This window comes from Clytia hemisphaerica, unplaced genomic scaffold (assembly GCF_902728285.1).
Source record: "Clytia hemisphaerica strain Z4C2 unplaced genomic scaffold, Clytia hemisphaerica genome assembly, whole genome shotgun sequence".
In the NCBI taxonomy this organism is placed as follows: Eukaryota; Metazoa; Cnidaria; class Hydrozoa; order Leptothecata; family Clytiidae; genus Clytia; species Clytia hemisphaerica.
Genome location: NW_027104146.1, coordinates 1,403,833 through 1,431,466, shown reverse-complemented (window position 1 = coordinate 1,431,466; position 27,634 = coordinate 1,403,833). Strand labels below are relative to the sequence as shown.

At 34.4% G+C, this 27,634-nt stretch overlaps 3 protein-coding genes across 4 annotated transcripts; all 3 read right to left on the bottom strand.

The window, feature by feature from the left end:
• LOC136813893 (vacuolar fusion protein MON1 homolog A-like) lies at nucleotides 1-19,153 on the bottom strand. Of its 2 annotated transcripts, XM_067070390.1 has the most exons (16): nucleotides 18,955-19,153; nucleotides 18,565-18,677; nucleotides 18,197-18,301; nucleotides 17,726-17,779; nucleotides 17,086-17,164; nucleotides 16,759-16,845; nucleotides 16,119-16,212; nucleotides 15,626-15,740; nucleotides 15,137-15,204; nucleotides 14,715-14,786; nucleotides 14,054-14,135; nucleotides 13,599-13,813; nucleotides 10,284-10,350; nucleotides 10,011-10,122; nucleotides 674-872; nucleotides 1-141 (listed from the first exon to the last, which is right to left on the bottom strand). In XM_067070390.1, the coding sequence occupies exons 1-16, from the start codon at nucleotides 19,065-19,067 to the stop codon at nucleotides 97-99; spliced, it is 1,620 nt and encodes a 539-aa protein (XP_066926491.1). In that variant the 5' UTR covers nucleotides 19,068-19,153; the 3' UTR covers nucleotides 1-96. The 2 variants fall into 2 exon arrangements, with proteins under 2 accessions (XP_066926491.1, XP_066926492.1); XM_067070391.1 differs by lacking the exon at nucleotides 17,726-17,779 and having other exon boundaries at nucleotides 18,955-19,132.
• A 195-nt stretch (nucleotides 19,154-19,348) lies between these two features.
• LOC136813892 (peptidyl-prolyl cis-trans isomerase-like) lies at nucleotides 19,349-22,886 on the bottom strand. Its single transcript, XM_067070389.1, has 8 exons — nucleotides 22,729-22,886; nucleotides 22,182-22,549; nucleotides 21,154-21,283; nucleotides 20,883-20,962; nucleotides 20,694-20,736; nucleotides 20,292-20,430; nucleotides 19,996-20,062; nucleotides 19,349-19,754 (listed from the first exon to the last, which is right to left on the bottom strand). The coding sequence occupies exons 1-8, from the start codon at nucleotides 22,754-22,756 to the stop codon at nucleotides 19,686-19,688; spliced, it is 924 nt and encodes a 307-aa protein (XP_066926490.1). The 5' UTR covers nucleotides 22,757-22,886; the 3' UTR covers nucleotides 19,349-19,685.
• A 2,581-nt stretch (nucleotides 22,887-25,467) lies between these two features.
• On the bottom strand, nucleotides 25,468-27,454 carry LOC136813891 (transmembrane protein 14 homolog). The gene is made up of 4 exons (XM_067070387.1): nucleotides 27,333-27,454; nucleotides 26,739-26,840; nucleotides 26,471-26,558; nucleotides 25,468-25,654 (listed from the first exon to the last, which is right to left on the bottom strand). Exons 1-4 carry the CDS (start codon nucleotides 27,409-27,411, stop codon nucleotides 25,609-25,611), a joined length of 315 nt encoding a protein of 104 aa, XP_066926488.1. The 5' UTR covers nucleotides 27,412-27,454; the 3' UTR covers nucleotides 25,468-25,608.
• Nucleotides 27,455-27,634: the final 180 nt, after the last annotated feature.

Genomic DNA, 27,634 nt, shown 5'->3' with positions numbered 1-27,634 from the left:
CCATGAAGGAAAGTCTAACTTAGAAGCCTATACAAAAATAAACGAAATTAAATTTTATAATAAGAAAAAAAATTATTTCAGTGTTGACACACAGTTTCAGAAGAAATGAGAGTTTGAAATGAACAGCACATCTTCCTCGTTCTGAAAAATAGAAAAAACACGAGGGATACATTGACTGATGAGAAATTTCCATCAAGATATAAAAATGAAAATGACAAAATATCTAGAAAAGTTGAAACTTTGATATAATACATTTTTTTGCGCAGTTTGAAGAGCTCTATCACTTGGTAAAGGTCTTTTTTGATTTTGAAGACCCCCCAAAAAACATTTTCAGGGCTTACAATTTTGCCTAAAAACGTAAAAAATCACAAATCACGCAAAAACTGCGGGGTTTCAAGCTTGGTAAGATTCAAATTCGGAATCAGCACCCTCAAATTGAGTAAGAAACATATCAAAAAGTTGTTCATGGCCATGGTCTATATAGACCTTTTCATGAATTACGTCACTTGCCTCGTATTCAAACAATCACTATGGTGATTGAAGTAGTTTTAATAAAATCCGCTGGGAGTTAATCACCATGGCAATAATTTCAAAACGAGGCAAGTGATGTTCATGACGTAATTTATGAAAAGGTCTATTGAGACATATTTTAAATCAACAGTCGTATCCTTACCTTGATCCATCGCAAGAGGCGTGTGATGGCATTCATGGCGGTTGCTTTGCTGGTCAAGGGCGTGAATGCGGCATACAATTCGAAAGCAGGTGAGACCCAGCCCAACAACATTTCTTTTGGTGTAGTATAACAAAGCATCTTAAGAGGGCGTGATATTGAATGCATTCGATCATGCAGGTGAAGGTATAAGCCAAATAACCTACAACAAAAAAGTAAGTGATTATTTTATAGATGAATCTAATAAAGAAAAATACTGAAACTGTCAACAATCATTCATAAATAAATTACACGCTTTTTTTATAAGAATATCTTCTATAAGAATATCAGGGTGAAAATTGGCCAAATCGTAAGAATACCCTAAGAATACTCTAGGGTGATTATCACAGAATTTGATAAGAATACAGTCATCTTGTATTTGGCTAACAGAAACAAACTGCTTCCTTTGTTAGACTTGAATTTAAACTTTTAGGCAGAAATGTAATTTTAGTTCCAAAAGTTCATTCAAAAGTCCAAAAATCATTTCTCATGTTTGTAAAAAGTGAAGTCTAAAAAAGTAAGAATACGTTAAGAATATTTCACCCTCAGTTTTGGCAATTTCTTAAGAATACTTGACCCTCATCCAAACACTATTCTTATAAAAAGTAAAGCGTGTAATACCTGATAATTTATTTCATTTTTCAGTTTTAATTTCTTCACATTTTGTGACGTAGGGAAAGGAAACCCATTCGACGCCGGTTTTTGGCTGTTCCGGTAATTTTTAATGAATTCAGGGTCGAAAAAAATGGTTCATTTGAAAATTAAACGATGCTAAGTTTCGTTCAATTTTTTTTCACTTTTTGAAAAAAAATTCAATAGTTATGATCTTCAAGATGAAAACCTAAGATCTTTTCTTTCTCTATTTTCTTTCTGGGAGCACCCTTAAAGGCCCCTCTTCCTGTATCATTAAAATAAGGTACAATATTTTGTGGCAAAAACATGTGAAACAGACATTACAATATCTTGGGAAATTTCGCGTTTTTTAATTATGTATATGGTCGGCCTTTATTAGGATGTATACGTTCTAATTAACAGAAAATTGTGCATACATTTTCAGTTGGTATTTACCAAATCCTTTTTATTAATTTTCAATAAAACGAACGCTAGGTAAAAAAAATGTTTGTTAATACTTGGGCTAGGAAAGTTTCTCTATTCTAGTTTTGAAATAATAGAGAAAGGAGCGAGCAATCTCTATACGATTTACATCGAAATCAATCGATTCATCACACCAAGAACACCAAAATGGCCATCTGTATGCCGTTTATTCATGAACACCTTATCACAAATGCTTCACTTGATAACGAAGTCGTCAAAAGCAGTGCAATAGAGAGCCTCCAGCTGACACCATCAAAAATGGTTTTGTTGGGAGTTTTTGGTATCTTCCTTATCACAACTAACTTAGCTTTGATCATTGCTTTAAAGAAAACTTACAAAAAACTGACCATTTCACAAAAATTGTACATTTACTTGTCTACAAGTGATGGTGTTATAGGCTTGGTATGCATACCCTACTTTGTAGCAATCGACTTGTTATTAATGGGTACCTGTTCAATGTATAGTGTAGGGATGGCAATTTCTTTATACTCGATTGCCATCGGCTTGTTCACTTTCGCTACCATTTCATTTCTCCGTAATTTAGCCATTCGGAAGTCGTTCAAAATGATACAAGTGCAAGCTGTGTATTCTTGGCTATGTTGCTAAGTATATGTAATTATATGACTGATTTTATTTAGGTTGCGCGCTCTTATCCTAAGTCGGGGTATTATTTTGTAATACCCCGCTTGATTTGTAATACCCCGCTCCTGCCAAAAATTTCTGATAATACGCCCTCTTTTCCGCCGTCCCGCCACAAACAAAACGCAGATTACAAATACGAAAACAACAAAACTGTTGAACCATTCAGGAGAAATTAAGATGCTTCACTTTATTTTTAGAAATAATATTTTTGATCAAAACCATTTTCTCCTAACATAATTTCACGCGCCGAGTAGTGTTCGAATTTCCAAAACATTCGATTATTTTTGACAACATTCGATTTAAAAAAAAAAACACAAATATTTTGAGAAGATAGCCGTTCGATCAAAATCAAAGGAGGAAAAGTACAAGAACAATGTACAAAGAATAAAGATGACAACAAATTCAGGCTGTTGGATGATGATGTTACATGTTTTTTTTTATAAGCAAGTGTATGCCCCTTGGTCAGGCTCGTGTATGCTTAAGTTCTCAAAGCATCCAGTCTTAGTTTATGCTTATTATATGCTTAAGAATCATGCTTATGATTCACCCCCGAGCCAAGTTTTTAATGAAATTTCAGAAATTTTGTAAAAATTTGTTCAGATTTTGGGGAAAGTGGAATGTAGCTAGCCGTGGAATGTCTTATTTTTTACTTGACCTCTACCAAACCTTTTTTAAACAGATAAAAATGACAACTTGAAAAATATTTTAGGCTGACATATATGCTCATGTTATGCTTAGGAATTTGGCAAATCTGAGCCTTCATATGCTTATAAGCGTTATGCTTATAAAAAAAAACATGTATTCTTTTATTATGGCAAACTTCAGACAACAAAAACACGAACATTTGGATAAACACACTTCAGAAATGGGCGAAGTCTCGTGGACTTTTGAGGAGAACGGGAGAACATATCCGAATACCCATGAACACTTCATTTGTGACCATTTTATGTGAAGATACGCGAAAGAAAGAGTATGGCACTGATTACGAGCCCGACTCGCTGATAATAATGCAGGCGTCTTTGCAAAGGAGCCGAAAATACAATTTTTATGAAGAATCTTCTTACCGATAATATTGTTTGAAAGTTTGGATAATAGATTATTAGTTTTGTTGTTTGACATTATATTTTTGATATATTTATCTGCAAAAATTTGAAAGTGATATGGGATGGAATGATTTGTGTTTTGAAGCAATACATATTTCTACAATACATCATAAATTTTCTGTCTTAATTCTGGAATCCCGATTTCGGATAGCTCTTTAAGAAATGATAAAATCAGTCATATAATTAACCAGGAATGATATGGCATTTCGTGAAATTAGGATTAATACCCCTCGTATCATTTTGCAATACTTTGAAATAGCCCTCACTTCGTTCGTGCTATTTCAAAGTATTTCAAAATGAAACTCGGGGTATTAATCCCTAATTTCCCTCAATGTCATATCATTACTATTACTAATCGCCTTCTTGCAAGCATTACTGAAATATTTCACGTTCGAACCGAAATACACATCTTTATCACTTTACATTCTATCATGGATGCTAGATGCGTTGATTCCAGGAGCTGTTGTTCTACTCGTCATCTTTTTGAACCTTTGGTCGAACAAAATTTTAAAAGTAAAACGTTCAGATTCTATGTTCAGTACATCAGAATACCAGACCTTCAAACGTAATCAAGCAGCAGTGGGAACGCTCAACACCATAACGTTCGTGTACGCCATATGTACATTATCTTTCAGTTTTTATTACCATCGCCCTGGCCATCTCAATACAATTTCATGAAACACACAGACGGTTCTTTGGTATTTTATTCAGCTTACACACTAGACGATGTTATCGTCCGTTACAGTGATAGTAAAGGCGGGAAAATTGGCGGTATGGCGTTATGGCGGTATACGGGAAAAAATGGGCGGGAGAGTTTCGAAGAAACGGACGATAACTCTTTGGCATAAAAAAAAATTTGCGGTTTTGCTTGGACTAACCAGTGAGACTGGTTAGTCGCTCCGTGGTGAAAACCGCCTAAGTTTAAAGGCCGAGCTTGGTTCAAACGATCAAAAACACGCTGGTCACTGGGAAGAGAGACAAGGACAAGATGGATGGATCTATGGTTTTTCGGTGAAAATCCAGCTCATTATGGATTCTTTCTTCTTGGTTCATTTGTCTCATTGAGACTACAAGATAACTTAGTTTAAGGGAGTACTTTTTCCTCAAGTATGCTTCTGTAGAAGCTGTTTTAAAATGATTTTTCAACAAGTCTACATACAGCAAAAAGACACAGAGAAACTAAGTAAGGTAAGTCAGTTTGTATATTTCTTATGAATCCTATGAATCACAGGCAGTGTTTCATTAGATATGTGAATACCCTCATATCTCCACTCTTAAAAAGTTATTTTCATCTGGTGTTAGCAGTTCTTTGACAACTTTGAAAAATGTCAAACAAAGTACTTATTGTCAATTGTGGACTTGACTGATGCTTTTAAAACATACTTTTTGTTCAAACACTTTCACATTTTCTCATTTTGATTTGAATTGTCGAGAAGTTCAGTTACCTAGTCGTACCTGTAAAAATTATCAGATTATTATTCTAAATTTTCTAGGTAAGAATCAGAAATTCAGAAATAGGATGAATATGGCAGTAATTTGCAGAGAGCACAATACAGAAATGAAATATTTGGCACAGCATCCTGGTTTATTATTGAGATTAAGACTTGTAATATTTCACGACGTCCTGGTATAATTTGAGATTATAATAACTTGAAAATTTCACTTGACGTCATGGTTTAATTTGAAATTATAACTTATTTCACTTGACATCCTGCGTACAATTTGAGATTATGACTTGGAATATTTCACTTCACGTCGTGGTTTAATTTGGGATTATAAGTTGGAATATTTCACTTGACGTCCTGGTACAATTTGAGATTATAACTTGGAATATTTCACTTCACGTCGTGGTTTAATTTGGGATTATAACTTGGAATATTTCACCGACGCCCTGGTATAAATTGAGACTGTTACTGAAATATGTCATCATGATATGCAATTTTTCACTTGACGTCGTCCTGATATAATTTGAGATTATGACTTGGAAAAATTTACATCAGCCTTCTGGAATTAGTCGAGACTGTAATACTGTCGGAAGACAGTTTAGAATCATTTGTTTATCATGATTGAATTACCTATTTATCAGTTTTGTAAATAAGAAATTTAATGTCATTTAAATCTGCCTCTATTGGAATATTTCACTTGACGTCCTGGTACAATTTGAGATTATGACTTGGAATATTTCACTTCACGTCTTGGTTTAATTTGGGATTATAAGTTGGAATATTTCACTTGACGTCCTGGTACAATTTGAGATTATAACTTGGAATATTTCACTTCACGTCGTGGTTTAATTTGGGATTATAACTTGGAATATTTCACCGACGCCCTGGTATAAATTGAGACTGTTACTGAAATATGTCATCATGATATGCAATTTTTCACTTGACGTCGTCCTGATATAATTTGAGATTATGACTTGGAAAAATTTACATCAGCCTTCTGGAATTAGTCGAGACTGTAATACTGTCGGAAGACAGTTTAGAATCATTTGTTTATCATGATTGAATTACCTATTTATCAGTTTTGTAAATAAGAAATTTAATGTCATTTAAATCTGCCTCAAGGTTTTTACTAATTGGTACTTTTCCATTTTAAGCTAATTTCTGGGGATTTCTTAACTTTTCTCCTATTTCATCCTCATTTTTAATGTCTCTTTTTGGGTAGAAAGAAATTCAAGCTCAAATCAAAGCAAGATCAACATACTGCAAAGCTTACAAGCTGGAACTTTTTTACTTTTTCCCTGCAAAAGTTACCATAAGATTTTTCATCCACTACTGTAAAAATTTTTAACAAACAAAACAGGAAAGTCACTAGATAGGGCCCCGTCTAGAAAGTCACTAGATGGGGCCCCTTCTAGAAAGTCACAAATTCGAAATTGCAAGTATTTACAAAACTGTCAATGATTTGTATACATATCCTTTGTCTTTGAGCAAATGGTGGTGGGGAGAATATACTATAGCTTTTTATTTACATGGACTTTAATATATAAAAGGGGTAAATATAAGGATATAATCCTCAGGCAAAAAAACAACAACAAACAAACAAACTTTACATGATTTGATGTTTTTTAAGAAATTTGTAAGGTGAAAGTTTAGATAGATATCCTTGTTGCAAAGAAATTACAAATTTATTAAAGAATTGACTGCTCATAAAAATTTGTTATTCTAAGAAAAGAAATTGTAGTTCCAAGAAAATATAAAAGGAATAAAAGGGAGAGGGTATTCAAAAAGAAAGACATTATTTCTAGGAATCTCAGTTTCTTTCTCCCGCCTCTTTTTTTTTGTTTTGATCTTTTCGAATACCGAACACAGTTGGCCTCGCATACGGAAACTCCAATTCATACAATTTGAGCTGTTTTTGTATTTTGTACCAAAATCGTATAGTCTAAGACTAGCAACTCTACCGACTGTAAACTCTTTTCGGCAAAAAAAACCCGTTTGCGAATTTTCTTCGGCTTTGGGCTTTTTTCTTTGATAGTGATTCGTCTTAGACTATAACATAGTCTACTTACACACCTTCTTCCATTTACCCCATTTCGCATGCTCAGGCATCAACGCCTTAATTTACATATTGAAAAACAAAAGGATTAAAAAGTATTATTTTGGATGGTGTATAGTGAAATCCTCAACACCTCAAGAGATGAAGCAAATGAATAGAAGACAGTGAACAACATTAATGACGTCGGAATAGAGAAACAGGTATGTTCGTATAAACCAATTTTTTCTAAGACTAACTTTCATCACACATCACAAAATGATTATTTTGTAAGATATAAAAAAGTGTTTTGACTTCTTCCTCTACATTTGAATATTATTAACCCATTAAATGCCAGCACTCCGTTACTTCAAAACTGCAAAAAACAAGTGATACTTTTATGGACCTACCTGTTCATAAAATGAATAATAAAAGTTTAATGAAGGCAATGTAGCAAAAAAACTGAATAAAATTTTGCAAATTGGTGCCAAAAGTTTTCTTCTCTTTGTACAAATACTAAGGTCCAAAAAAACCTATATTTTAGCATTTTTGGGCCCAATTAAAGATTTTTTTCTTCAAAAAATGAGCTTTTTCATATTCAGCACACTAATCCTGGACATTCTTATAAATAATTCTTAAAAAAAATCCAACGAAAATCTGCAAAAACGGAAGTTTCCAGTTTTTTTGGCCGGAAAAAATTGTTTCTTTAAAATCAAACTCGGTCATGTTTTGAGCATTGAGAATACGCATCATCGTGCAAAAAATCAGAGAAAAATAAGGATGAAAATTCGAGAAAATCTCAAAAAACCGGTTTTTCCGGAATATTTCCGGCATTTTCGGCCGGAAAAAAATGTTTTTCGAAAATCGGGCTCCACCACATTTTAGGTATTAGCATTTTGCATTAGTGTGCAAAATGTCATAAAAAAATATAAAGTACAGCTCGAAAAATTCAAGAAATACTGTGTTTCCGGCGAAATCAGGTTGTTCCGGCGAGTTTTGAATAGTTCCGGCTTCAAATACTTAATGGTGGGCATTGCCATTAATAATGTTTTTGAATGAAAAAACAACCAATTATAAGGAAAAAGTCCAATGAAAATCCAGAAAAACGGCGATTTCCGGAATATTTCCGGCATTTTCGGCCGGAAAAAAATTTTTCTCAAAAATCGGACTCGGCCATGTTTTGGGCATTGTTAATACGCGTCTTTGAGCAAAAAATCAGAAAATACTAATGATAAAATCTCGAGAAAATGCCAAAAAAACAGTTTTTCCGGGATATTTCCGGCATTTTCGGCCGGAAAAAAATGTTTTTCGAAAATTGGGCTCCGTCACATTTTAGGTATTGTCATTTTTGCATCATTGTGCCAAAAATCAGAAAAAACTAATGAGCCAACCCTGAGAAAAGCTGGTAACAGACGGACGGACGGACGAACATGGGTTAATTTATAGGACCTCCAAGGTAGGTCCAATATTTATTTGGAAGGAGCATACCCATTGCATTGATTTCAAAGCCCCGAAGGGGCTAGATTTGAAACTATCGGTCGGAAAATGAAGCCACTTATTTCCCATGTAAAACGAGTGACCCGCGTGGTTTTCACGCAAACACCAGGTTGAAAGTGAAACCCATCGTCAAGTTTTGAAAAATAAAGAAAGAGCAAGATTCAATCCGTCATTCTAAATGCGGCGCATTTTTTACTTGAAGATTCGGCCTTTCTAGCTCCTTTGCGGTTTAAAACAAAATGTTGTTTGTTTCGAAATTCCCCTCACTCTGAACTCGTCTTGTTAATTTAAACATGGACTTACCTTCTTTTTTTGAAAAAATACTATATAACCACGACATTCATTTCTTATGTCAAAAGCAGGTAAGTCCACAATCTCTCAATAAATCGATAATAAATAGCTGAGTAAAAGAAATTGACTAGCCTTTTACTTTCTACAATTACTTTCTTTCCAAAAATACAAAACTTGAGCTGGTTAATAGAGAAAAGGTACCTCGGCCAAGGTCAAATGGTTTTTTGCGTTTTTCTTAATGTTGACTTTTATGGACTTACCTGCTTTTTGCTTTGGACGGCAGATCAGCCCTATTTTCCATTTGGGCGGGATAAAAAAACAGGGTGGTATGTCTCGCAATGCTCCAGAACCTGCCAAAACTAACGGTACATGATAAATATCAGGCGATCTATGTATTAATTAAACGGAGCAAAGTGCTTCTTAATTTGGCTGGTTAGAGAATGCGCAAAATTCGTTGCAGTATTTCTATATTCAAATATATATTGCTTTTCTCAAAGCAGTGCAATGTTTATCGTTTACATTATCAAATAATTTCAAATTTGTACGGAATCGGGAAGTATTTTTAATTTAGGACACTTTAATGTTTAGAGAGAAGAAATAATTGCCCATTCCATTTTATATGCATACAGGGGAGTGGATGAGCATTTCCAGGGGGCGTCAATACGAGAAGAAGTTCCAGGGGATGAAAAACTGATTTTAGCTTGTCCACCCTCACTTTTAAGGTGTGAAATGAATTTTTCGAAGTCTTCTTTTGCAAATTTTGCTTTTTTCCAGCGGGAATCAAAACACTTTTCTGAGAGTGTTTTTTTTGACTTGAAAAGGTTTGTAGACCCCCACGCTGTATGGAAATTTAATGGAACAGCCCAATACAGGACCATCACGAAGCTACCAAATAACCAATGGACAAACAGCGAGTTGTTGCTTAAAAGGGATCGATCAAAAGAAGGTTACCAAACGAAATGACGGTTCTGACCTTTCATTCACCATAATAAATCCATCAACCTTTTAAAAACGCAGTCGGTTCGTAAGAGGGCTGCTGACATTTTAACACGGTCAGATAAGGTTTGATAGGTGTACACACAGTAACTATCAACAGCTCACAATATCAACTATCAACAGTGAAGGATTCACGAGTTAATCTCACATTACTTCTCAGTGAAGTTACGAATGCGTAGGAGAGAATTCATAAGATTTACCTTTCTTTTTCGTCAGCAGTGTTGTAGGGAGCACCGACTTGCGGCGACGTAAATTGTGAAGAACTTCGAGATTTGTAGATGAAATGCCACAGCTCAGATATACCAACTTGTTCTGCGAAGAAAATGTCGAGCCTTTTAAAAGTGTTTTTCAGTAGCTTGTTCATTAGAAAATTTAGTGACTTGCAGTAAAAGAACGGAAAAAAACGAAACATAGGGTTATGAACGAATTAGTATTGAAAACGACTTATTTTAAGATAGTAGAAAAGCTCTTACCAGTTTTATAATTTCCCTTTTTAGCTGCACTTGTCAATAACTGCAGGCAGTTGTACTTCTGCATTTTCTGAAAAGGGAACGTAGAAAAAGGTTTCTGTTGGCGTTATAAAAAAAAAATAATTTTAATACAAAAGGGTGGGTATGGCTTTATCTCTAGCCTGCAGCCACAATTCTTCTTCGTAGGAAAAGAACTGCGTAGTAGGGTTTGCAGGGTGTCTACTGATTTTTTTTCAGGGTTTTCAAGGTTTTCAAGGTTTTTTTGGTCATTCTAAGTGGTTTTTCAAGGTTTTTAGGCAAAAATTTTGGTACTTTTCAAGGTTTTTTGATAATCAGTTGGCACGGCTCTCAGATAAGATTTGTAAGATACTACTAGTAGACATTGTGAAAAACAAATATTCGGAGGCAAATAGAAATCAAAAATTACTTATAGACTTAAAAACCGTAGATGCAGCGAGAAATAAGGCCTTTAAAGTTGAACCCATACAGTGCAGAAGAAAATTAGCCAAATTTTAGAAAATTTGGGGAAAAATCTACCCTTATGGTGCATTTTCTTGAAAATTATTGACCATTTCAAGACAAAATATGGTCAAATTTACCAAATTTTACACCTTTTGAGTGCAATTTTTCTTGTCTTTGCTCATTTTGACCCTTACAGTGCACTTTGGGAAGCTTGGAAAAAGGACCCTATAGAGCCACATGTTCGTTTATCTTGAGTGCCTTCCCTGGTTGTAGAGCAATTAGTGCCATAGAAATTCTATTTCTCTTTTGTTAGTTGCACTGGAAACCTCGTCATACATTTGATAGACATCACATCAGTTTCTAGAGGGGTCAAGACCACCCCTTCTTAAACAGGAAGACCCCCCCTAAGGTAGGAAGACCACTTCCTCAATAGGTATCCACCCGGGGGCACTCATATGTGCCGCCCTTAAGGGTAGGTTTATCGAGACCTTGGAAATGCACTGTAAGGGTGTACTTTTGATAGGGTGCACTACAAAGGTCTTCCTTTAGCTGGGTACAATGTAAGGGTGTGTTTGGGGACTGATAAATTACTAGTCTGGCAGTCAAAATCTCATGTATCTTTATATTTTGATTTGCACCCATTTTGAATTGAAACTACGTACTAGTTATCGCATGACTTCGAGTGCAATACGAGAAATATTTTACGAGTTCCGAGATTTTTCCGTAATATTTTTCTGAGCCTTTAGGCGAGGAAAAATATCGGTAAAATCTCGGAACGAGTAAAATATCGAGTATTGCACGAGAAGTCATGTGATAACTAATTTATTGTCGACTCAAAAAAATTGTCATCTTTTTGTTTTAAAACTTACTTCCGCCTTCTTCTGCTTCTGTGTAGTTTCGAATGTTTTTATTCGAAAATCTAATTCGAACGTTAGATTCGAACAAAATAACATTCGATAACTTCCCGCCGAAAATATTCACACAAAAACAAAATAGAGAAACATTTTCGATCATTTTCGATCCAGAAGTTTTGTTTTGGAAGAGTTGCAGATTTTTCAGAGCTATGTATTTGAAAGTTTTTAGATTGATAATTCAAAATGCAGATGATGTACATTATTGTTTCGATAGAGAATAAACCCTCCATCATTGGATTAATCAGATTGATAACATTCAGTCTTTTTCTATGTTTTTGTTTCGATGACATGGCCATGGGAAAGAATAGCAGAGGAAAGGAGTCCCACGTTGGAAATGTATGCTTTTAATAATGGTTAAAGAACAACATTTTTTCAACAGCAAAACAATTTGGATACTTTCTTGATTATCTTCAAGCTCTAAATGTTTCGAATTTTAGAAGGAAGATGTAATGATTGTTGAGTTGAAAAGTCACAAGGACGTACGTTGTTGTCGAGAACGAGAATTAGGATATAACTTTTATAAAAATCACTCGTCATTTGGTTTAATACAAGACATTTTACTTCCCTTGTTATGTTATGAGAAATTTTATTGGCAAATATTCAAGAATCTCAAGTTTTTTTGTATGCATTGATAAAAAACTGTTTGGTTATCACACGGACAAATTTGCCAAAAGTTGAAAATATTTGGGGGGTGTCAAGTAGTTTTATAATAAATTCTTAGTTCATCAGATTTGATTTTAGTGTCTTTTATGGAAGAACTCCAAAGTAAAAGTTAATCTGAACATATTTTTGTTGCGTAGCGTTTTCCCCTTTGATTCCCAAGTCAGTTTCTCCGAAAGTCAGTTCTTTTCGGCTGTTTTGTTTTGATTTTTCTCCCGCCGCTTACCCAGTCCCCCAAAAGTCAACGCGGTCATATTTCCAGACTAAAGAAATATGAAATATCGCAAATATCTCGATGCTCTCGACCAATCAAAACGCTGATATTTTTTTGGGTCGGCAATAAGATGGAATGTCTTCAAGGATGTCGTAAAAAGACTTCATTAAGATAAAAGGACAAAGTCTTAGAATTTCTATATGGCACTAATTTCCATGCAATAAGCATGTTTTTGTCTCACCACTTTATTTGCCCACCTGTATGTATATAACGATAAAAACTAAAATACTAAAATTAGTATACAGTAATGAATGAGAAAAGCCTAGCTAGTATTAAAAAATAAGAGCATTACAAATCAAAACTAATTTAGGAGTTACTGGAATAACTTGGTAGAACCAATGACAATCGATAGAATGATGAAAAAACCTAGTTCATTGAAAGGCTAGTAGAGGGATGGAGATACCTTACTTTGCCATACTAGAAAAGAACCTAGACTCTAGCCACTGTCTTATTCAGAAAAGTGTTATGATAGTTCTTCCTATTCATGAAAATTGAATAGGAAGAAGTGCTTTTCAAGGTTTTTAACGATTTTTCAAGGTTTTCAAGGTTTTTCCAAGAAAATTGATAGTTTTCAAGGTTTTCAAGGTTGGGTGGTTCATTTTCAAGGTTTTCAAAGTTTTCAAGGTCCCGTAGACACCCTGGACTTTGTTACAGTTAGGTACCATTTCGTTTCTGAAACAGCTTTTGTTACCCTACTTACCTATAACAATCCAAAAAGCCCCCTACCAATCCAAAAGCTACAAAATCACAAAATAATTGGCTTTACCGCAGCAATTTCCGAATTTTTGCGATTCTGGCGCCTTTGGATTGTTAGGGTTTTTTTTGGATTGTTATAGGTAAGTGTGGTACTCTCCGGATGTCTCTGTGGAAGCGGGATTTTTTCAAAAAAGCAAAGATCTCCCAAAGGCGTTCGGGTGTTTTTTTTTCAGGTATTTTTGTCAAAAAAATAGATTATCAAACGATTAAGGTCCATAAGTCTCGTGTTAAAAGTTCCACAAAAATGCTTACCTCTAATATTTTGGCTTTGCAATCAGATAATTCAAAGAAAGCGTTCCTGTCAGTTGACATGAGTAGCAAACACGCGGGACAATCATCTTCAAGATAAGAGACATGCGCGTAAAGGTAACCACTGTTATCGAAACGAGGCAGACAAATAGGCGTCCACGATTCGGCGGTGTGAAAGGAGGTTGATCCACTGACCAAGTTGAAAATCAGATATAAATCTATGAGAGATCAGGAGAGATACAAAGAACATCTGGATTTCAAATTTGGCAAATATTTCTCCTTTGAATGTACTAAAAATTCCTGACCAGGAAAAAGTTTTTTTCTTGCGAAAAGTTTCAAATCCTTAACTTTCCTGGTTTGTTCGGGAGGGCCATCCCATCTTAAGAAAAAAAGAGGGCGAGCCATGAAGACTTGATACCATCAATTGATTTTAACACTTCCTTAATTTCGATAATTACCTGACGGATGGAGACTTATTTTCTTGGGTCGAACCATCGTAACTAGTTGATTATCTACCACCAAAATTGCAAATAATAATTCCTGAGTAAAAAAAATCAAATAGGTAAATTTTCGGAAATTCGAATATAACGGAGGAAAACTTAAGAGTTTAAAATAATAGAATGGTCCACAAATTAAAAAAAAATTCATGATGATGATGATGATGATGATAATGACTGGTGCCTCCTTGCAGAGGATACCCGGGTCTGTATTGGGCAGTCTAGGAATCTCGCTACAACCGTATAACGCTGTAGTTTATACTTCCTGCCAGCTCGCGAGGCACTGACACTCAGTTTTTCGGATCATGTGCGTTAATCCGGCGTGAACCACTAAAGGGAACAAGGCCAGCGTACTCTCATCTCATAGACGGTGGTGTATCGTGAGATCAATACCTAGCACAGCACGGCTTCTTGTGTTTCTGTCTACCCAATTCCCTTTGCATGGCATAGGTTTGCCCGGGCTAGGGTACATTCACGTACCAAGTGAATCGAAGCACAAAAATGTGGGAATCGAAACCTCGACCTACTATGCGGCAGTCAAGATTGATAACCACTACACTACTGCGCCTTCGGTTAGAGTGATTAAAACTACAGCAGTTATGGCCAAGTAGAATGAACATACCTTTGATTTTGGACTCTGCAATGCTTGGCTTATGTGATCTCGAATATTACTAGGCAAAGGTAAACATCGAACCTAAAAAGAAAAGTTCAATAAAAATGCGAAATGAATTTCAGACCTCGCTTTACATTCGCGGTTGTGGATTTCGCAATTCCAAAACAAATTGATTGGTTGTTGCAATCTATTCAGACTAGTTCGCGGATGCCTTTCAAATTTGAGTAGCCGAATTAATCCCCGCGAAAATTTATCGAAATCTTGCAGATCAAAAAAACTTAGTTGCATTTGGAAAATTTTCGCACACGCAAAGCTTGGATTTGAACGTACTGGTCAATCTAACAACTCCTAAAATGTTTAGAAAGCACAACGCGGCGTTAATGCAAAAAGTTTAAAGTATCAGGAAATTGACTTGTTCAAATAAAACTTACAGCAGTAAGAAGGTAACTAGGATCGTGGCTCATCAAGTTTAGCAAATTATCAATGAAACGTTCTGTACCTGTATAGAAAGGGTGAAACAATAACATATAACAGATTGATTGGCAGGGGTTTCATTTAGTAAAAATTAAAATTTACCGGTCAAAAAATTCGGTTCGCCCCCTCAAGTGAATATCAATTTAAATCAATGCACTGGGCTTGCTAAAAATATTGCCGGAGTTAGTTTTTCATTCGCCAGTCTACCAAAAACAAAGCAAAGCCCCTCTGATATGAAAATTTTACTATTACTATTACTCCGTATTGAATTCGAAGCATCTAGCATGTAACTTCTTGCCAAGTACTAAAATCTAACTTTCGCTAAAGACAAATAGCTTTAGTCTGGAACTCCTATATCGCATACATTTTCCTTTTTATGAGTTTTTCTCGATTTAACTCAATTTTTACCCTTAAATTTTCTATCGACAAAGTCGAGGTTTACGCACCTGAAAGAAGCTTGCGAAGATCATAGTTGCGCCTGTGTTCGAATATTCTGGTCAATTGTGTGAAGGTCAAGACGCTTAGTACTTGGTGATAAACATACGTCAACTGTACGTTCAACTTGAAAAAAAAAAATTAAAGTCATCGTGTATAATCGGTGATTATACAGATAATGTATACGTATACGATGAATTTCTAAAGAAGTCACATTTAGTCTGTCACTTCCTCTCAGACTTATATATTTGGCTCTCCCTAACTCAATCCTCGGGGAAGCGAAAATTTCCTTTGAATTAGAGAATATTCATACTAATTTCTAGCTGAGGGGAAAATTATTTCTGTTCGAAATATACAAAGATTTGAATAGTAGAGAGAATGTTGACTTAAATTATTTTCGTTTAAATCGTTTTATATCTCTTTTAGCTCCCCTCCAAACATTAAGTACTTGAGTTGCTTAGTTTCGGCATTGGGCTAGAAAAACCGTACTGTTACACGTAATACCTGTGTTTGCGAGTCTTTGGAAGAAGAAACAACTACCAAGATGAGTGGTCCTCTGACTAAGAAAACGAATTTGTGATTGCCAGCCGATACACATCTAAATGAAAGAGAAGGCATCTGACAACTATTCTTTGCATTTTTGAAGTTCATAAGACAATTCTACCAATAGCAGGATTGTAATGAAAGGCAGAAACAGGGAAGAAACCTTTCCTAAGACAAACTATATAAACACTTAAATTTTACAGTTCTAACCAGGAAAGATATGGTCAACACTCCAAGGTTTAGTCACATTCACCGATAAGGTATTTGTGACGTATCAAAATTCATAAAGTTCACTCTTAATAATTCATGAAATCCATCATTGTGATGTCTTCTAACATTACATCATCCGGACCCAACAGCTGATTGGTTGGGTATTGATTGATTTTACGTAACTTATAACCAATCAGCTGTTGAGTCTTTGGGTGTGATGTCGAAGACATTGCAGTGATGCATACCATGAATTAGAATTCGAGCGGGAAGTCCTATCTGTTCGAAATACAGAGAGATTCGAATAACAGAGAGTATCTTACGTGGGTCTTCCCCTTAACGGATAATAGAAGTTGCAACTAGCGAGATTCTACTGTAATCACAGAATACCTACTTGATACTGTCCTTATTGTCTTGAACAAAAGAGACGATGGCTTGCATGAGTCCCATCATTGTCACCAAGTTCTCTTCATTACCATATCTGAACACGAAATGAATGAAAATATTACTTCAAAGAAGAATAGAGACTGAACGAGCATCTCTACATGGGAAAAATAGTTGTTTAGGATTTCAAAATCGTCTTTCACACCCCTCCCCAAGATCTTGACAACCTTTGATCATTCGGTCGCCTCTCCTGGAATTCCCCAATATGAAAAAACTTAACCATTTGAAATGTACTTTTCCATTAAGAACTTTTTTGAAACCCTTCGTTGTGTTTTACCTGGTATAGATGGGTTTACCGGCTTCACTAAGGATGAAGACATGTTTCTTGTGTCCTTTCCACACCGGATCGTTCATGTCTAGTGAAAGGAAAGGCAATAAAATAACAAGTTGAAGAGTTTAAAATCTATTTTTATATTCGATCTTTGCTCACGCTGGTCATTCTACCCGACAACTTACGCTTTGAATAACAGAAACGAATAAGATAACCATCTAAAAAGTCGTTTCAGAACAAGTCAACGTTGTTCGTAACGTTGTCCATCCACACAGTTTGCGATACTTTAGGAACGCTCTCTGATTCTCTGATTCGATGCTCTACTATACGATACGATCCATTATTCGATAATACTGAAAACCGATGTCAACAAGAATATCTCATAAACGATGCTCTATTATTTGATATGCTCTGTAATTCTTCTTAAAAATCGAATTAGAGAGCGTCAATTGTATTGCGTCATGAAGAGTGGAATGTTTATCAAAAGGTCAAGAGCACGGTGGCGGATAAAAAGGAGCTGCGGGTTTATTTAAAGATGGTGACTGTTATTTTTCATGGTTCAATCTCTGTCATAAAATTCAAGATTCTATTCTCAAACCCGCAACGGGCTGTAAGATTTTGTTGATATGAAGAAAGATACACCTACCCTCGATAGAACTTTGACGTTCTTGAATCGATTCTGCTCGTTTCATACGGACTTCTAAAAAATGAAAACAAGATTTACGAATAGCAAAAAAAAATTAAACTAAAAAGAACAAAATTAAACTCTGAGGAGTGAAGTCCATTTAAAAGGGAAATCGAAATCAAAACACAACGGAATTGGAAATATCAGTTCTCTTGTCCTATAAGCTTTTTTCACATGATTGCACGTAAAAATAATGTTACTTAAGAGTTTCAGGAGTGGGGAATTTCCCTAAGCTTACGTATTGTTTTAAGGCCTTACGTGAAGTTTGCTTACGTTCAAAATGTTTTGAACGGAAGGAATAGTCACGTAAGACCCTCCTAATCAATAAAAACTCTACGTAATATCGGGTAAATTCCCAAAAGACAGCTTTACGAACTATTTTCCGTAGAAGGTCTTAAGTAGGATTTTACGTGCATGTGAAAAAAGCTTTACCATCGAGCGTTTCAGGTGCTTTACTTTCATCGACCTTTTGTTGACTTGGTTGCGTTTCATTGGTCTCGCTTGAGGTTTCAAGCTCAGCTGAGGCTTCAAGCTCACCTAGCATGAAAAGAACATGAAAATATAGAAGAGTGCTAGATGCTTTATTAAGTAAAGTTCGATGTGTTCGAAGATTTGAAATGAATAGCCAACCCACTTTAAACGAACGTAGCACTCATTTGACCCAAAATAGGCAAGATCCCCGATTTTTATTAAAGGAAAAAAAAGATAAAATAAGTGGAAATCTGTAGAAAAGATATCCTAGAGTTTGAATAATCTCAATAAATATGAAAATTAAAAGAATTGAATAAAGAGAGCAAAACCTCTTGAACCCACAGAAAGGGTGCGAGCTGAACATTCTCCGTCAAGTTTCCCAACTGCCTCATTGCTCAAATCTTCGAAAGATTCCGCTGCGAACAGTGATTCATTAGGATTCCTGAAGAATAATGAATGTGAAAAAGGACCAGTGTTAACAAAATCAGTTTTTAACCTTTAAAGAATATCCTGTTTTCGTGTTTTGTGTTTTTATTACTAAAGCCGCCAGTCCCAAAGAAAGTCTTTCAGATCCTTAGGAGACTGAAAACAATAAAAAAGACCGATAGTAGCGGAGCAAACCTCCCTTGTCCCGTCTAGTTTATAGATAACCGTTCCGGCTAGCCATAGAGCCCGTGAATATCAACCCTATTATACTTACAGCTGTTGAAAATACCTACTTAGCACCGGGTTCTTTTCCGACTAATGTTTCTTCTACTTGTTCATTGTTAACTTGTTCAATTTCTTCAAATGTACCATCTGGTTCTGCTGCTGCTGAAGATGTTGACGCCATTCTCCTTCATTCATCATCTCATATCAAAACACATCATTATTTAACTCTTCTGTTATATTGTCATTTTCTATTTTCGTTTTTAATCTAAATTAAAAAAACCAACATTTTGTTAGTATTGCACAGGGGTTTTATACGAGTATATCGAAAGTAACTTTTGTATCAACAAAGGAATTTGACAATTTCACGTAGATTTATTTTTTCGAGTCTGCAAATCCAATTAAAGGTCCGGTAGTTAAGAAAGAACAATAAAAATACAAATAACACTGGAGTCAAAGCAAAGGTCGAAAATTAAAATCGTCTCTCGAAAACAAAACGTTTGTAAACTGTATCATAAAGCTTATGTCAAAATACTAGCCCTCCTATCATTGTAAAGTTATTAAAAGAAAATTTTACAAATAGTTTGAAAAACGGTTAAAAATTTGTTTTCTGATAAATATTAAATGCCAATGACATCAAATTCTATAAAGATCGCAAGTGTAGTAGATTGCTCCATCTTCGATAGTTCTTGGGTTAATTCTTTATTTCACCATTGACTGGTTTTTGTAGACATTATCATGCCAGGGTTGCATACTCCATTCAGCGCATCTCCAACAAACGAGTGCCATGTTGAAGACTACTTCATTTCAATTCACCACAGTCCTCTATCACAACTTTCTTTTTTGTTTTCCCAGACTCTGCTCCAACACTCTAAAATTCAATTCAAATTCAAAAATCTTTATTATACAGGAAAACTTGTTTACGCTGATCAATCTCATTATAATATTCCCAAAGAGGTTGGAGAATAACATACACGAACCATTACCGACAACAGCAAAATAAATTAATGTGAGAATTCAAGCGATTCACTCAGTTCCTATTTTCTGCGAATCCATTCAGAGTAGTCAGATTAGCATCCAATTTAATGGGTGCAGAAAACCATAAAACATACCTCCATTTTTCTGACAATTTCCATACCTTGAACCACCTTCCCAAATACAACATGTTTACCATCTAACCTGTAGTTTTAGAAACGTATATAGTTTAATAATTCATCATGAGTCTTTCAGCTCTGCTGACAATATGGAATGAGAAATAGCGATGAATCAATCACAGCATTGGCAGAATGTACATACAACCAATATATAGTCTCGCAGTATTCAAAGAAAATGGACTATAATGATAAACTAAAAAAATGGACTACCTAGGTAATTCTGGGTAATTTAGTTATTGTGAGAATATTCTTACCATTCTGTTTTTTCAGTACAAATGAAGAATTGCGATCCATTCGTGTTTGGCCCTGAGTTGGCCATCGACATTATACCAGAAGAAGTATGTTTCAACACAAAATTTTCATCTTCAAACTTTTTACCGAATATGGATTTTCCTGAATAAAAAAGAGTCAAAACAAATTTCAATAACAAAGTAAGTAGCGATCTTATTACAATCAGAATACAAAATAATATTACCATTTTACAATAATGTTTCAGAATTTCTAGAACAAATTATTTATATATTCCATAAAAGAAGAAACATTTAGCGTGCCGAAGAAAAATTCGCACGGACGAAATGTTCGCAGATGAAGATTCGCCGGAAGTACCACATTTCCACTGATTTTCAAACAAAATTATATGAAAGTAGTTCTTTTACCTCCCGTGCCATCATTTCTCGTGAAATCACCTCCCTGGCACATCTATTATTATTATTGATAAAAATGTTAAGGAAATTGTATTCTTTATTAATCATCTGATAAAATCTTAAAACTAATTATTTAAGCGATCTTAGTAGAAGTTAGTAGAATTTAGAAAACAATATTAAGAAATTCTTTGAAAAGGATACAAATCCAGGGATTATCCTATGGAATGAGCTTTTGCGATAACCAAATCCTTTCTCATGTGTGCACAAACATCTGAAGTTTTCTGATAAAAAACAACAAAAAACAAACAAACTATTAGTACAATAGGGGTAGAAGTATCTATACAGTTAACACAACAAATAAAACATTTAGGGGCAACTTTAGTTCATTTATTAATTTTCAAGGAAGAAAAGGTTATAATGAGAATACGATGAAGTTATCAATGATCAGGAAATTGCTAGAAAATTCACATACCAGCAGTCATAGGAACAACATCAGCTCGAAGCTCAATAACGATTCGTCCAGCGTACTGATCGTTCATACTGATGTCCAGATAGCATTTAGGATTCGTGCGTTTCTTCTTAGCAGCTGGCTCACTAGATGTCTGGTGAAATGAAAAGGTCTTTAGTTATTATATACTTCTCGTTGCTAAGCTTAAAAGAAGGCCCGCATTTATTTCATTCAGTAAGGATCTCACTTAAATGTGGTGATACTACCGGGTGACCCACGAAAAAGTATAAGAGTTTGGAGGGTAACTGTGTCCGAAAAAAAAAAGAATTTTAACTAAATTCTCTTTTCGTGGTAAAGAGGAAAGGCAAACTTAAATTTTGATGTATCATTTTTTATTTTTGGAAAAGTAGTTATCGAGATATGGAAGTATAAAGTCAAAAGTCATTATAAAAAACAGTTAAAAAACGTCAAAAAAGACAAATTTGTATCAGAACAAACATCTTTCTTTTGATCATTTGCGATTTCTTTGTCTTTTCGTTAAGAAAAAAAGGGCTAGGGATCGTCGCTGTATTAATGCTAGGGGTCGCACTTTTCCAAATGAATAAATATGATTAAAAAAGAATTGTCAACCTTTATCATCCTTCCGGTAAAAGAAATTAAAATATGCTTCTCACTCGATGTCTCTTTTTATTTGTTAATTAATTAATTAATAAATCTTTTTTGACGTTTTTTGACTATTTTTTATAATGACTTTTGACTTTATACCGCCATATCTCGATAACTACTTTTCCAAAATTAAAAAATGATACATCAAAATTTAAGTTTGCCTTTCCTCTTTATCACGAAAAGAGAATTTAGTTAAAATTCAATTTTTTTCGGACACAGTTACCCTCCAAACTCTTATACTTTTTCGTGGGTCAGCCGGTATCACTTTCCAACACTTATCAAAGTCACTAGGACACTTTGAGTACAATGTGGAATATTTTCATAAAAAAAAAGAAAGGAATTGCATCTAAAATCAACACTGCAGTATTAACGAATATATTAATTACTTCATCTTGGTTTTGTCCTGCGACTTTTTCACCGTCGCCTTTTTCGCCGCCACTATTTTCCTTATCGACGCCCTCATTTGCTGCATGTTTCTGTAGCCAATCATCACTGTTCCACACTGCTCTTGAAGCTCCTTCCACATTCTTCATCGGTTTGGCAATATTGCACCTAATGGTTCGACCACACAGTTCACTTTCGTTCATGTTATCAATGGCGGCTGCTGCATCTTCCGCTAGCTCGAATTCAAGAAATGCAAATCCTCTATGTTTGGATGTTTCGTAATCGATAGGAATGTTGACGTCTAATATATCACCGAACGGGATGAACGCTGCTTGAATCATTTTATCGTCAACCTCCTCAGCAAGACCACCTAAAATTAAAGAAAAAATTGATACGAGATGGACATTTTATTGAGCAGATTATAGGTTTCTATTTAGGGCAGAGAATTGGTAGCCAAAGAAATTGTTTGAGTTTTTTAGAGAAGTCCGGGAAAAATCACATACCCAAACCAAACATAAATAAACAATTTAAAAAAAAATTGAGAGTTACCAATATAGATGATTTTTTTGTTAGCCATATTGCCACGTGGTAGGGATACCAGCAAGTATTATTCATGTAATCACAACCCAAAGTGTGTCATTATTTTCATAACATTGTCTTTGATGGTATTATTGCTTTATTTCTAATGTTGTTTTTTTTATTTCTGAATGTAAATAGAAGAGACTATAATTATTATAAGTAGCATAAAACTTTTACTCCTCCTTTTGGAATTTGAAAAAATAGGAGGATAAGATCTTTCTTTAATGGGATAAAATATCGCGGGAATTAAATTTCGCGAATGTCGTGGATTTGGGTGTCATCCGCGAAATTAAGTCCGAATGGAGATTTGAAAAGAGCTCAACCGCAAAAAATTTTTAAACATAACTCAAAAAACTTTAAATAAATTTCTTTTCAAGTTATCATGATCTGGCAGTAAAAGGCACAAAATCGTGAAAATATTGTCTCCTTATAGTGCCATCCGCGAAATTAGTGGCCCTTTGTGCCGGAACAATTCTTCAGCTGCCAAACTCTTAAGAATTTTTCGGAGCATGCCACTTGCAATATATGTTTTATTATTATTAATTAAGTCCTCGTGAAATCTTAAAATTTCGTTGATGAGCTCAACCGCGAAATTTAATCCCATTTAAAGGTAGTGACAGGTTTAGATAGTTTTGGAAGGATTAAAAAAAGAAATCGTTGTTAAAATTTCTTTTTAAATAACACTACAAGTATATGAAGTAAAGAATGAAAACTGTATATATTTACAAAAGATTATTATGATTTCTGAAGGCTCATTTACAAACTCTACTTTTAGTGTATAATTTACATACACTATGATTCATACTAAATTATCTGCTAAATTTCATTATTGTGCAATGGATAATGAAGGCTTATAAACAGATTTCAGAAGAACACAGGTCACACACACCCATCCTTCGCAATTTTTGTTTATTGTCAGAACTCTAAAAATGAAAATTACCATAAGTCATGCCAATTCTTTCATTCGTACTCCTCAAATCCTATCAACACTTTCATCATAAATTATTACCAAGCTATTTTTTACATTTACAAAGCTAAGTTAAGTACTCCTTTTAAAAAGGTACATGTCTTTTAAAAAATATCTTTTTTAAATTTTAAGTTTAAAAACTCTACTATGAATCTAAGTCAAAAATTTTCGTCAATTTCTTTTGAAATATAATGGTAGAGCCCTCCAATGTATTGCCAATAATAAAACTGATGTTCTTTAAAATCCTTCTTCAAGTTCTGCTTTTAAATCTTTGGGCAAAAAACGATCGAGCAGAGCATCTTCTGATAAGTTTTCCCAAATGTACTGCTTTATAATATTTTGTAGCTTCAAATCTGCAGGTAGTAGTTTAAAAACTTGAAAGAAAATCAATTTGTCATCAAATGTTTCTTGGACAAATAGCTTGTGCCCTATTGGTGATACGTGAATCTTGATCTCAGGCCTTCTGTTCAAAGTTAATTGCAAGTCTAATACACATGAAATTTTGAGGGTTTGTAAATTTAAACCAACAATAGAGCTTGAAACTTCTTCATGAATGGTCCTTGCATACACAATGTAAGCTTGCTGTGTGTTCCGACAATAACAAACACCTTTGTAAGAAGCTGAATCACAATTTACAAATAAATCCAAAACGTTCAATGTTGTGATTTCGATCAAATCATTAACAAAACCAGACGTATTGAAAACTTTAATTTCAGAACCATTAAAAACCAACCAAATAAATTTATTGTTGATATGTAAGACGCTTATTGTACTTTCTAGCAGAAGAGTAAGAAGTTCCTTTTCAACCAAAACTTGTTTGTGGTGTATATTTTCCCTCAACATATCACATACAATCGTAGCAGCTTCTGGTGATTCCGATTTTTCCCCATTCTTTTGAGCAAGTGCCACCATATCGTTGGAATAGAATAAAGCAACTTGACCATAACCCAAATGAATTTTACGGTAAAAGGGAACTTCAGTGTTGAAATTAACAAATTGCAGTTCACTATTATCAATATATAACACATCCGATACAAGTTCAAATTTCCAAAGACCCCTGTGTTGTTCGTCGATCGGTATAACAATTTGTTTCATAGTTTGTTTTTTGAAATGAGAGAGGAAAATCTTTTTGTTTTTCCTGTCAATGATTATTATGACCGAGGATGCATTGCTACTGGTGACCACCTCATGAGTGGTGCCCAATCCTTCCATTGGGATTCTAACTTTGGCGATTCTACGGATACAAACTTGTTTAACCTCATCGTCGACATCACTGTTTGATTTCGACAGCAACAAAACAAAATGCATATTGGAGAATGCCTCTTCCTCAACAGATACCGTCTTGACCTTTTTGTAACCTTTAAAAACGCATCCATCTTTCAGCATACTTTCAATTTCTAGATCGTTGACAGAGGAATACCTTCGAACAAAGTTATTACATAATGCACATTTTCCAAGTGAGACATGGTCAGGTTTCAAGACAATCACTGTCTCGTCTTTAAATTCAACACGACCTTTCACAGAATATGACATCTTCAAAGTTCCAATTCTTTGTATTCAATACATCTTTTTTTTCTTTTTTCCTAAAAAATAAACATACATCAATTGACAATTACTGCTGCTTAAAATAAATAGACATCTTTTCTTTTAAGTGCTAGGTAGATAAATTGTCTATAGCACTCTAACGCTTTAGAAGGATAGGCTAATAAAATTCTTGGCCAAATTTAATAAACGAAAAAGTAAAAAAAACTTCCATTTTATCCACCTCTATAAATACAAAATTTAAGATATTCAAAACAAGAGCGAAAGCCTTTTCCCCAGTATAGAGTAGTAAAAAATGCAAATACAAAATAATGTCTAGTTACAAAATAGTTGCAAAATTATTATGATTGTTTGTAGATGTATGCATTTCTAATCAAATTTCCAACACTAAAACGAAGAACAAAAATAAAAACAACATTTAATTTCATGTCTTAATTCAACACAACAGTAATCTAAAAAAAGCTAATGCAAGTTAGTTATAGAAGATATGGTTTGAAACCCCTTATTAGGATTTACTACCTTCATTTTGTTTCTTATGTTTTGGGCATACAAAGGCGTACAAACTTTCACGAGCAGAAACTTTCGCGATTTTCGCGAATTTTGGCCTTTTTCGCAAAAGTAAATTAACAGGGCAATTCGCGAAAGTTTATGCTCGCGAAAAATTCTCAAAAAAAATCTATAAAACCATGAAATCGTAGTAAATATCAAATTTTGGCATAATATTATTATCCTTTCATGCCGTTTTAAAGTCGAAGAGCAACCACCTTAATCGGATTTATGAAAATTTTCACTTTTAAGTCAATTTTCATTCAGAAATTCTCATTTTTATCCAACGATTTCCTCTAGTTTGCGAAAATAAATGTTGTAAATTTTGCGATTTTTCAACCTCGCAAAAGCTTCTTCCCGCAAAAGTTTGTACGCCTAAAGTATATGAATATCATTATTATTAATTGTACAATGCTATGCTCTGAAAAATTTTCTTTCAATCCATAATATACAACAAGTTATAGAAAGAGTCATCATGAAATGTTTCCATTTTTTATGACTCGATTCTTTTTCAAATGTTTTGATGTTGATTTTATCAAAATAGAGGACAGAGAAAAAAGAAAACAAAACATAGAAAAAGACACAAATGGAGAGAGAAAAGTTTGGTATTTTCAAGCGTATTTTACATACCTCGCATGATTATAGTTATTAGTTTACCTGAGAATGAAAACAAGTCCAGCTGGCATAAATTTTCCAGTCTTGAAAAATCTTGAGCCCATAACAAATGCCAAAATTAGACTTGCCACTGAAATTAAAAGTAGAGCAAATCGAATATTGATAATGTTTACTTAGTAACAAAGTATTGACTACTGTAAGATGACACACAATTTTAGAACTGAAAATATTATATTGCTCTTTTATTCAAACAATCAAAATGGCAATCTAAATGACTTGGAAATTACTGATTGGTTTGTTGATGTCCTACCTAGCAAGACTCCTACATCTCTTGAGTTTGCTGAAGACCTTGAAGCACCATAGGCAAGAATAGCTGAAAACACAACACCAGCTGCCAAAGATGGAATACTTCCTAAAACATAGATAATGTTAAAACCTAGTAAGCAGTACCTTCTGAAATTGCAAAGCAAAAAGCTTGCTACTACTGATGCTTATAAAATACTTTTATATATATCTAGTTTATATATTTTTTCATTTTGACACAAGAACACACTTGCAAATGAAACCCTGCCTTGAAGTATTTATTAAGATTTAATTTTACAATGTCATTTAACATCCTGTTCAAGATACGCTACCTCGCACTGCATACCACCAGCTGGGACCTAACAGTGGCAGTACCAGTGGGAACCCATAAAGGCAGTTCAATCAGTTATAGCACATTATATATACCTTAATGTGGATTAATTTTCAAGTGGGCTTTTTTTTGCAAATTTCGGATTGACAAAATTTTGCCTGTTTCTCTTGGATTTTAATTTTTTTGCAGGGACCAATCATGAAAATGATCAAAAATTTTGCAAATACATCCAGCCAAAATCTAATCCACTTTAAGGTATGTACAACATACCTTTCTTTGCATAACCAATAATACCTCCAAGCAAAACAATAATAGCAAAAATGTATGAAGTATAATCTGTTGATGCCATCTCTAACTATTCCTTTTTTTAACAATGTTTACACTATAAAATAAGAGGGAATGGATAGGCTGGAGGAATTTTTACAAAAATTTTTCATTTTTGGATCTTGGACATTACTTTCTGGGACGAAAAGATAGGTAAGAAATATTTGAAAACAATGTCATTACCAAGACCAACAATAATCATATAGCGTCAGTGAAAATTCCAAGCACTTTTTTGTGGCCGTTATACA

Coding starts and splice junctions, on each gene's coding strand:
- LOC136813892 (XM_067070389.1), bottom strand. CDS start 22,756: ATGGCTAACAAAAAAATCATCTATATTG. Junction 20,737..20,882: donor ATAGGATAATCCCTGGATTT/GTATCCTTTTCA, acceptor TAATAATAATAG/ATGTGCCAGGGAGGTGATTT. Junction 19,755..19,995: donor AAATTGTCAGAAAAATGGAG/GTATGTTTTATG, acceptor ATTGAATTTTAG/AGTGTTGGAGCAGAGTCTGG.
- LOC136813893 (XM_067070390.1), bottom strand. CDS start 19,067: ATGGCGTCAACATCTTCAGCAGCAGCAGAACCAGATGGTACATTTGAA. Junction 17,780..18,196: donor AGCACCTGAAACGCTCGATG/GTAAAGCTTTTT, acceptor TTCATTTTTTAG/AAGTCCGTATGAAACGAGCA. Junction 873..10,010: donor ACTGCTGACGAAAAAGAAAG/GTAAATCTTATG, acceptor TTTTTGTTGTAG/GTTATTTGGCTTATACCTTC.
- LOC136813891 (XM_067070387.1), bottom strand. CDS start 27,411: ATGGCATCAACAGATTATACTTCATACATTTTTGCTATTATTGTTTTG. Junction 26,841..27,332: donor TATTGGTTATGCAAAGAAAG/GTATGTTGTACA, acceptor TCTATGTTTTAG/GAAGTATTCCATCTTTGGCA. Junction 26,559..26,738: donor AGATGTAGGAGTCTTGCTAG/GTAGGACATCAA, acceptor TTTTAATTTCAG/TGGCAAGTCTAATTTTGGCA.